Consider the following 11,894-nt stretch of genomic DNA (forward strand, 5'->3'; position numbering starts at 1 on the left):
ATGAACACTGTACTGGCCTTCGGATCTCTCCTAGCTAGGAGGCTGATACTCTTTAAATGGAAGGACCCTACTCCACCGACACATACCCACTGGATAAGAGAGAGCATGGGTCAACTTAAGCTGGAAAAAATTAGACATACCATCAAAGGGTCTACTGAGAAGTTTTATAATATCTGGCAGCCTTTCTTAACTGTCATAACAGATATGGATGCAGCCAAGGCGGTAATGTGACAAAGAAAAGGTAACAGAAAGGGGAATCTTCATTAGGATATGCTACACTAGGCTTATATTACACCGTTTGCTTCCATCTCTTTTTGGACTTCTGTATGTATGCATTGTATATATATGTCTGGCGACTGGGGAGTTGGGATGTTTGACCTTAGTTTGGTAACTTTGTATTTTTGTGTTTGTTTCTGTACTTTTATGCTTGGATTTTCTATGTATGTGTTATACACTGCGAAAACTAATAAAAAAACTTTGAACAAAAAAAAAAAAGAAAACACTGGGCTCAGTGTTGTTCTGGAAAAACATGCTGAGGTATTCAAGGATGAACTGGGTACGATGAAAGATATTACAGCCAAACTTGACATCAAGCCTGGTAGTAAGCCCAAGTGTTGCAAAGTCCGTTCGGTGCCATATGCTATCAGAGCGAAAGTTGAGACAGCCCTGAAAGAGCTGGTAACCAGAGGAGTCATCGTACCAGTGAGTAACAGTGATTGGGCTACACCTATTGTACCCGTGCTTAAAAAGGATGGGTCCATTTGGATTTGTGGTGACTTCAAAGTCACTGTGAACCCAGTTTTGTCTGCTGACCAGTATCCACTTCCCCTCATTGATGATCTATTTGCTGGCCTAGCAAGGATGGCAGCGTTTCAGCAAAATTTATTTGAGTCAAGCCTACTTACAAATGAAAGTCGATGAAACCTCTAAAGAGTTACTGACAATTGTCACACATAAGGGACTTTTTAGATAACAGCGTCTTCCTTTCGGTGTCACCTTGGCCCCTTCTCTTTTTTTCAGTGGGCCATGGACCAGGTGTTAAGTGGCCTAGCAGGGGTGCAGTGCTACTTAGATGACATTTTGGTAACAGGGAAAACAGAGGCAGAGCATCTGAGTAATCTGGATAGCACACTCCAGCGTCTGAAGCAATATGGCTTAAGAGTGAAGTAAGTAAAGTAAGAGCTGTACTAGAGGCTCCAGTCCCACAGAACACCAGCCAGCTCCGGTCATTCATAGGTCTTCTGAATTACTATGGACGATTCATCAGTGGCTTAGCCACACTGCTGAGACCACTGCACCAACTTCTATGTAGTAACCAGTCATGGGAATGGACACAGCAGTGTGAGACCACTTTTCAAGAAGCCAAGAAAGCTCTTGTGAAGTCAGGGGTGTTGACTCATTTTAATCCAAATCTTCCTCTGCAGTTAGCCTGCCTCACGCACCTTGAACAAATCAGAAAGCAAGTATGCCCAGATCGAGCGAGAAGCTTTGGGAATCATTTTTGGTGTTCAGAAATTTCACCAATATTTGTATGGCAGGTCATTCATACTGCTCACTGATCACCGGCCTTTAACCACCATTCTTGGGCCACACACCGGGATCCCCTCTCTGGCAGCAAGCCGAATGCAGAGATGGGTTTTGCTGTTATCAGCACACACATATGAGATAAGATATCGGAAGGCTGAGTTGCATGCGAATGCAGATGGTCTATCAAGCCTACCGTTACCTGTGACATGTCTTGAGAGCAAGCAGAAAGACATTTTCTGTTTTGAACAAGTCAAGATGGCTCCAGTGACATCAACACAGGTGAGAAGATGCACACGGACAGATCCAATTCTCTCTGAAGTCATGGAAATGGTAAAAGATGGACATGTCCCCAAAGACACCACCAACTTGAAGCCAAGGTGAGGAATGAACCTCAGTTGTCCCCATTACACCCGTGGGACTGGCCAGAAACCCCGTGGCAGTTTGTACACATGGATTTTGTTGTATTTCTCAACTGGTATGTTACATCAGAATTACTACTATTGTTTTTGTCGTTCTATTCTGAAATGCCTATTTAGAACCTGTTAAATATGTATTTTTACATATTTAGAAGTGTATTAGAAAAATAATGGTTATATAGTAAATGTTAATATAATTGAGGGTGTTTTAAACAAGTGAATCTTGTGAACAGTTACATGCCGTAGCTGTCAGAGCATCAACCCGTGAGTGAACGTAACCTGCATTTCGGGCTCCGACTTTTTTAAGTCCCTATAGGGCTGGGCTTCGGGCCAATATTCACGTCATAGCTCAGACGCGGGCTGTGCTTCGGGTCTGTTTTATGCTTTTTCTTATTTTTATACTTTTGACATCCACAATTTATGGTGATGAAAAATTACCGCGCTGGTGGAAACAACACAAAACTTCACTTCCGCTTTCACTTTTGAGACCGGCTCAGAAGACGTTAAGTGTCTCTATCAGCAGCAGCAGCAGCGAGCGCCTTCAACGCAGCGGGAAGAGATCCGCGTTCAAGTGCAGGTAATAGGCTAAAGCTTGCTGCAAAGCAGCTGCAAACGTAGTTATTACCGTGAATGTGTCGAGGGGATTTTTTAATTATTTATTAATAAAAAAAATTTGCTGATCCGGACTGGTCATTTTTTGCAAGGATTATTAAATAAGTGAGTTGGAGCTATTTCTTATGACGGTTTAAGCTTATATGTGACTTCATAAGACTAATGAACATACAACAGAGAGAGAATTAAATTCAGCGCTTTCATTTCCAACATGTGCTCATTCATGGCTGTATATTATTTAATTCAGGCAAAGTTATGTTTATTGGGACAGGACTTGAATTAATTTACGTGACTGTAAGTTTGTCTCTATTTCTTAGAGCCAAGCTGCATAAACTAGTTACATATCAGACATTTATGTATCACATCTAACATGAGCATTAATGGCTGTTATATTAAATAAAGTTGACTAATTACAGCAAAGCAAGAAAGTAGTTTATGCTTTACCTTTCACGCTGTTGTTGTCTGGTCTCCCCTCAGGCGTGCTGCATGCGCGCAATTCTCAAAACACCCACAAGATGGCGGCATTTATCGTGAACCCGATACTACAAAACCGATAACCGATTATGGTAAAATGCTTAAATATTGTGAAAAATATTGGTAAAACGATATATCGGTCGATCTCTACTGCTAGATGACTATGTCAAGACAGGTCTACTGTTAAGGATGCTTAGTGTGAACTTCAGAAAAGCTGCAACCCATAATCAGCCCTAACAAACAGCACGTTTTGAACAGCACTAACTGTAATTTTATCAGACACTCATTATTATCAATATTTAATTATACAAAGCCGCATTCAAATAGTTTGAATTACTCAACTAAATTAAAAAAAACAAAACAAAACAAAAAAAAACAAAGAGACTTATCCTACTATTTAGAGTCCTATTTCTCTGGTGGAAATCTGAAATGGAGACACATTGTTATAGGGTGCTGCTGGACAATTTCTCAATTAAGTCGTTATATACTGTCTAGCCAACCATGCTGAATTTTTACTCTCAATGCATAAGTCAATCATCTCAGTTAATCGTAATCTCACAAACTTCAAAATGAACACAGCTTCATCCACATCAAATTATCTGTTATCACATATATTTTAAAGCAGTGGTTAAATAAATGTTAAAACACAATGGGCTGGTTTCACAGACAGGGCTTAGATTAAGCCAGGATTAGACCATCGTTCAATTAGGACATTAAAGTAATTTTTATAAATGTGCCTTATAAAAGCTATTACTGGTGTGCATCTTGAGATGAAACAAGGCCACTAACGTACAGTATTTCAGGATCAATCAGTGCAGGTTTTTTCAGTTGAAACGGCTAAGACTTGCAATTTAGTCTGGGAATAGGCTTAGGCCTTGTCTGTAAAACTGGTGAAATACATTTTAGTGTAATCTTTATTTGAGTCAAGTTTTTGTTTATTTATTGTTGTACATGTAAGTACAGTATTTTATTTTTATTTAATATTTAATATTAACATTTACATTATTTAAGTTTTATTTTTATTTATTTGTTTGTAAGCTCAGTGCAGTTAATATTCAAACTGCTAAAGTGGCTGACAACAAAAAAATATTCTTATTAATAAAACTGCCTCATTTTTTATTATTATATTTTTATCAGAACAAGGTACATTGAAAGCATTCAGTATTAGAAACACTGTCAAAGGCATTCATTTTTCATTTTTTACCCACAGAATCAAATCCAACAGAAAACTGAACAAAACAAAAAAACAAAAAACAAAACAAAAAACAAACAAACAAACAAAAATGATACAAAACTGTTTTGGGGACAAAGATGAGGGCTCAAAGTTGGAGGAGTACATTCTTCTCGATATAAATTATTAAAGGATCCCATGTTTTGTAAAATGTTCTAGTTGACCCTTTGAGAAAATATTTTATTTTTTCAGTTTTTAGAAATGACATTATATCATTAAGCCATAGTGACAGTTTAGGTGTCATTGGTGATTTCCATTCTAAAAGAATTCTTATTCTAGCTATTAATATTGCAAATGCCAGGGCATTTTCTTTTTCTTTAGTTATATGAATGTCGTCCCTTGTGACACCAAACAGAGCCATTATTGGGTTAGGGTGAATTCTTAAATTAAATGCAGAGTTTAAAATGTCAAATATTGAAAGCCAAAATTGTCTCAGTTTAGAACATGACCAGAACATATGGGTTAGATCAGCCTTGCTTGCATTGCTACGATCCCATGTTTTATCCGTATTTGAGTATATTTTAGCCAGTGTGGTTTTACTATAATGAATACGGTAGAAAACTTTCATCTGAATTAAACTAAGTCGTGCACAAGAAGAAGTCCTATTTATTCTGTCAACAGATTTATCCCAAGTGTCCCTGGATATGTCAATTCCTAACTCTCCTATCCATTCCGTTTTGATCTTATCAATTGATATATTTTTAAGTGTCATAATAAGGTTATATATTCTGGAAATTAGGCCCTTGAGGTGTATAGGGGCCTTAAGGACCAGGTCCAGTCCTGATTCAGAGGGCATTTGAGGAAACTCAGAGCAATGGGCCTGAATAAAGTGACGAACCTGAAGAAATCGAAAAAAGTCAGACTTTTGAAGATTAAATTTTTGTATCAGATCGTTGTAATTAGCAAAAATATTATCAATAAAAAAGTCACTACATTTAGCTAAACCAAGGTGCTGCCATTGCTTATAAATAGCATCTAGCTTGGCAGCTGGGAAAAGATGATTATTACATATCCATATTTTCCAGGGAAAAGCCTGTGAGTTGAAATGCTTGTCTAAATTGATTATATATTTTGAGAGTTGAAATTACAACTGGATTTGAGGAAAACTGCGAGGGTGAGAATGGTGACTTCATTGTAATCAACACTGCCAGTGATGTTGATTTGCAAGATTTTGCCTCCACTTCACACCATTCTGTATGTGGAGACTGAAACCAATAAATAACTTTTTGCAAATTTGCTGGCCAATAATAATTTAACAAATTTGGGAGAGCCAGTCCACAGTCTTTTTTAGGTCTTTCAAGAAACTCTCTACGTATCCTTGGCTTTTTGCCCCCCCATAAAAAGGAAGACAGCAGCCTAATGGTTGACTGAAAGAAGGATTTTGGCAAGAAAATTGGAAGACTCTGAAACAAATATAATAATCTCTGTAACACGTTCATTTTAACACAATTAATTTTACCAGCTAAAGACAAATATCTTAACACTCCACCGTTGAAAATCTGATTCAAGTTTTTTAATTATGGGACTATAATTTGCTTTAAACAGACCAGTGTATGTACGAGTAATATTTATTCCCAAGTATTTAAATCCTGATTTTGATATGCAAAAAGGCAAGTCTCTATTTGTAATCTGATCTGCCACATGATTTATAGGGAAGCATATACTTTTAGAGAAGTTTAATTTGTAACCTGAAAAGTTCCCATACTCTTTTAATATTTTCACAACTTCAGAGACACATGATAGTGGGTCAGTTATATACAATAATAAATCGTCTGCATAAAGCGAGACTATATTCGACATCCATTCTTTTAATACCACTAATAGACTGTGATGACCTAAGTACTGATGATAATGGTTCTATAGCCAAAATAAATAGTAATGGGCTTAGAGGGCATCCTTGTCACGTACCTCTAGATAAGGAAAAATATTCTGATATTATCTTATTTGTGACTACTGCTGCCTTTGGCTGATGATAAAGCAGGTGAATCCATGAAATAAATTTTGATCCGAATCAAAATTCTGAGTCGGTTATGATCTTCGATACGCAGGTGTGTTTCCTGTATAAAGGCTATTTCTGTTTTCAGTTTCCTCATATGCGCAAATATGCGAGTTCTTTTTACAGGTCCATTTAACCCTCTAACATTCCAGCTAACAAAGCATACTGCTGACCCTCTAGTACTTTTCACTTTGTTGTCCATATCTGACATTTTTTATTTGACAACTGTATATATGTATCCTCTGTCTGTAACTGGAAAATGAGATGGGAAGAGGGAGGAGGCAAAGAGGAGGAAAAAAAAAAAGAGGCAAAATTATATTACATTCTAGATTTGTCTGTTGAACAAAGACAAACCGCAGCTCACAACAATCTCTCAACTCCCGATAATCTAAGTCCATAGATATCATTTTTTTTCCCCTAGAGCTCCCGAAGTAATCAAATTTTGCATTAAAACTGCCTAATTTTTTAACTGGGAAGAGCTGAAGCTGAATAGTTAGGCATACTATGCAACTGTATTTTAATGTTGGTCATTATGGTGGTAATGTTACTTGGAGAGAAATATTTTCTGAGGTGGTACTTGGTATAAAAAATTTGAGAACCGCTGTTTTAAAGTAAGATTTTCAGTAAAAATAACAGTTCATTCTACATAATTTATCAAAGCACTTCTGCTATTACTACCTGTTCTGTTATTTTAGCTGTACTGCTCAGACAACTTGCAAAATAGTAAAACCAACAAGACATAGAATCGTGATAAAATCGTGAATCATGATATTTCTGAAAAAAATCATGATATGATATTTTTGCCATATCGCAGATCAGATACAGGCACACATTCTGTTTTTCTCTCAATTGTTTTCACATTAGACATAAGCAACTGTGTTCATATGTAAACATTTGTGTGTTTTGACATACATAACTTAGTTCAGTAATTAGGCGCTATTTGGTGTACACGCAACAGAAAGCCCACATCAGAACAGCGCACATTTGAAATGTTTAACCGGCAAAACTTTAAAGCAAAAACTTACTTTTTTGATTGTGAATAAGTGCAGTGTACCATGAGTGTAACTCTACTGCTGAATTAACACTCATGTGAATGTATGTGGCATTGTACAGTATAGCAATTGTACAGTTTTTAGGGTTCTGGATTCTATGTGGTTTACTGAAGGCTGAGATTGGGTCCAGATAGCAAGAGAGCAGGTGAAAACAGTTGAATCAATGTTGAACATAGTTGATTTGTCAGTGTTAATGGCATTAAATGAATATCACGTTTGCACCCTCAATTAATGTTGAAAAAAAATTGACATTTCAGCAAAGCACCATTACTGTGATCAGTGATTGTTTTTTTTTTTTTCTTGATTCTTGCCTTTCATTGAGTCAATTCTTTTTCTGTGCTACAATAGTGTTTCCATGCAAACACTTATGCTATTAAAAAGAGCCGTTTTAAAATTAATTTAAAGTAGATTACTTTTTGTGATGGGTGTCAAGCTGCAATAAAGTTGAGAAACAATACTGAATAATATTGATGATCTTTCATTCCTGATGTAAATGTTCTGTATCAAAAATCTGTGGCAACACAGAAAGATTTAGACATCAACACTCAACATACAAACCTCAACAATGGTGACAATCATCAGACTAATTCAGATAAACAGATCAACTGCAATGCATGCAGGGAATCATGAATGAGTTTTTACTATGTTGATACCCAGCATGCATTTCTGCATAAACTTTTGTTTTGCTGATTGTCACCATTGTTGAGTTTCACATGCTGATTCTTGATGTCTAATTGATTCAGCCATTTAAAGATTTTTTTGTATTCTCTGTTGACTCAAAGTAGTATGATAGCTGTACATCTGCTTTATTCTCACATTGCAGTATCACATATTATTAAAAAACCCAACACACTTGTGAGCAAATATTTATATAATGTAAGAAAAAGTGAAGAGGACGTAGAAGATCTTGATGAAGATGTTTATTGCAGCATAGCAGTGGCAAAGTACATGTTGTACCTTGGGTTCAACGGAGTCAGAATGAACACAGAACATACTGAGCTCAAACCTTTTATACAGTTAAAGTTTACTATCCTTAATGTAAATGAAGTTGCTCCTTTCGTAGCAGCTGTGGTCTGTATGTTAATTATGTTCTATAATTTAACAGACTTTATTTTTCCAGAAAACTCCACAGTATAATGTATTTGAATGTAATATAAGTGTATCTTCTATAATGTACAATATAAATACGTTTTGTAAATACTTTTCCCCTGTTTTCGGGCACATTTAATTTTTATCCTTTGAAATATTGATGTTCGTCAGCTTTTTGGCCGCTTCGTGTCTCCGTACCGTAATTCCACTAATAGACGTGCAGCAGAATCCAGATGGCGGTTCACTTGACCTCGGTGTAATCGTGCAGCAGTAGATCTACAGAAGACCCAGAAAATACAACAGACAGCAGCCAACGCACCGATATAATACAACAAAATCCAAGTAGTCATGCAGAGAAAGTCCCACAGAAACACAGCAGACAACAACAACGTAGGTTACCGGAGAGCAGCGACACCGTGTGTTCACACCGCCGCCGGCGAGAGTCAAAATTCGGTCTGGCCACCAACAACGCTGTAGAAAGATTCGTTGACGCTCTGACGATCGGACGCTTGGTCTTGTATTTAAAGCGGCCGCAAAGCAAACAAGCATGTTGATCTTGTGCAGACTGACAACAAGTAGGGTGTAAGTTCACCTCATGATTTTTTTAAAAAAGTGAAAGTAAGAAATTGAATTTAATTGTAGTTACATGCAGTACTCCCGGCGGCGGCAGCGTGAACGCAGACAGACGTACACGTCAGCGTACACTTAGCCAAAGGTGAAAACCTAAAAACAAACAAAAAAGGATGCCATTAAACCAATATTAAAAAGATACTGTATATGCTGTTTGTACATTCATTTGTAGATTAAATACAAAATTATTATATAAATATAAAATATAAAAGTATATTTAAAAACTTTGGGTTGGATTAATTGCAATACATTTCAGAAAAAAAAAGTGTGACTATTTTTTTAATCAATTGCCAGCACTATATATATATATATATATATATATATGTATATGTGTGTGTGTGTGTGTGTGTATACACTACCGTTCAAAAGTTTGGGGTCAGTACATTTTTATTGTTTCTTTCTTTTTTTTCTTTTTTTTTTTAAAGAAATTAATACTTTTATTCACCAAGGATGTATTAAGTTAATAATTAAAAGTTTATTAAAAGTTAATAATAAATAATTTACATTGTTATAAAATATGTATATTTTGAATAAACACTGTACTTTTTAAACTTGTTATTCATGAAAGAATCCTGAAAAAAAAAAAAAAAAAATCACAGGTTCCAAAAAATATTTGGCAGCACAACTGTTGATATTATCCAACATTGATCATTCTAATAATAAATCTGCATATTAGAATGATTTCTGAAGGATCATGTGACACTTAAGACTGGAGTAACAGCTGATAAAAATTCAGCTTTTCATCACAAAAATAAATTCTATTTTAAAGTATGTTAAAATAAAAAAACATTATTTTATATTGTAAAAACATTTTGCAATATTACTGTTTTTTTTTATATATATATTTTTAATCAAATAAATGCAGCCTTGATGAGCATAAGAGACTACTTTAAAGACTATTACAAGTCTTACTGACCCCAAACTTTTGAACGGTAGTGTATAGGCACTTTATACACTTTGGGGTCATTCTAATGTTTTTTTTTTTTTTTTTTTTTTTAAAGTTCCTCATTGAGGCTGCATTTATTTGATCAAAAATAAAGATAAAACAGTAATATAATGAAGTATACTTGCAATATAAAATACGTTTTTATTTTAAAATACTTTAAAAATCCTCTGATGCAAAGTTGTTGTTTTTTAATCAGCAATTACTTCAGTCTTCATTGTCTTCACAGTCACATGATCCTTCAGAAATAATTCTGATTTATTTTTTAAATCATTCTGAGTTATTTTAAATTGTAATAATATTTCACAACAGTTTATTTAATTATATTTACATTTGCAACTGCATAGCTACCACCCAAGTACCTTGACAACTACATAGCAACTCCCTAGCAACCACACTGAGTACATTGGCCACTGCATAGCAACAGTTTGTTGACTGACTGTGTGAATGTGTGTGTTTTCTAGTGTGGATCATGGAGGAGAATCCAGGATTACAACAGGACTGAAGAAATGTACGTCTATAAACACACACACACTTACAGCTGTAAGTTATAAATGTGTATGTTATAAATGTGTCTGTTCTTGTGTTCAGGGGTTTGTTTTCTCACACTGGATCCAAACACAGCAAACAAACATCTCTTTCTGTCTGAGGGGAACAGAAAAGTGATAAATGTGGACAAGAATCAGTCATATCCTGATCATCCAGACAGATTTGATCATGTGTTCAATCCTCAGGTGTTGTGTAGAGAGAGTGTGTGTGGACGCTGTTACTGGGAGATTGAGTGCAGTGGACATGTGTATATATCAGTGTCATATAAGAGCATCAGCAGGAAGGGACGGGCTGATGAGTGTCGGTTTGGATGTAATGATCAGTCCTGGAGTTTGTTCTGCTCTCGCTCCAGATACTCATTCAGACACAATAAGATAGTGACTGATCTCCCTGTGAAGTCCATCAGTCGTAGAATAGGAGTGTATGATGATAATATCAGTAGAATAGGAGTGTATGTGGATGTGAGTGCAGGAACTCTGTCCTTCTACAGCGTCTCTGATACAATGAGCCTCATCCACACAGTCCAGACCACATTCACTCAGCCGCTCTATCCTGGGTTTGGGTTTAATTTTCTTGATTTTGGATCATCAGTGAAACTGTGTTGATGAATCAGAATAGACTGATGAGAGATTGTACCCATAATGCTTTGAGCTGATGATGAATCAGTAACAGTGAGATGTTATTGAGTCTCTTCATGACATTAATACTGCAGCTCAACTTCTGTCACTCAAATAACAGAATAAATGTGTCAGAAATCACCATATAGACAGTAACATCAATGTGTGTGTATTTGTGATTTTATTGTTGTGAATCAATAATTCATTTTATTACAAAGAGTCAAAATGTAATTGATTGTAATTAATTGTAATTAATTTCTCTATTTTTTGTACAGAAATAATAAAACAATGAAAAATCAACTTGAGATTTTAACTGAAATGACTGAAATGAGTTTCTGACATTATAAAATATGACATTAATTACAGCATTTAATCAAATATAATATTGTAACTACAGTAAAGCTGTAATAAATGATTATAAGATTTTTTTTAATAAGTGAAATAAACTGTCAGAATACATTTTCAAATATTTTCTGAGTTTCATGTTTTAATCACAGTATATTTATAGACAAAAATCATTTTTTATTTACTGTTTTTTTTTTTCTTTTTTACTTTTTCTATTTTGAATTGATATGAACAAGTATTATATTATAGATATAATGCAAACATTACTTCAGCTGACATATTTGTATCAACACTTTTTATTAATTTTAATTATTTCAAATTCAATTAATGCAAATAACAAATCAATAAAAATATGTTCTGGTTATAATATTACTCCTGTGCTCTTACATAAATAGTATGGAGGGCCAAATTAC

The 11,894-nt window shown here is 35.2% G+C and overlaps 1 protein-coding gene across 1 annotated transcript; it reads left to right on the forward strand.

The window, feature by feature from the left end:
- The first annotated feature begins 561 nt into the window (after positions 1 to 561).
- LOC127160853 (stonustoxin subunit beta) lies at positions 562 to 11,416 on the forward strand. The gene is made up of 5 exons (XM_051103503.1): positions 562 to 702; positions 1,021 to 1,166; positions 8,752 to 8,787; positions 10,435 to 10,481; positions 10,562 to 11,416. Exons 1-5 carry the CDS (start codon positions 562 to 564, stop codon positions 11,122 to 11,124), a joined length of 933 nt encoding a protein of 310 aa, XP_050959460.1. The 3' UTR covers positions 11,125 to 11,416.
- The last annotated feature ends 478 nt before the right edge of the window (positions 11,417 to 11,894 follow it).

The sequence above is a fragment of the Labeo rohita genome, unplaced genomic scaffold (assembly GCF_022985175.1).
Source record: "Labeo rohita strain BAU-BD-2019 unplaced genomic scaffold, IGBB_LRoh.1.0 scaffold_474, whole genome shotgun sequence".
Taxonomy (NCBI): domain Eukaryota; kingdom Metazoa; phylum Chordata; class Actinopteri; order Cypriniformes; family Cyprinidae; genus Labeo; species Labeo rohita.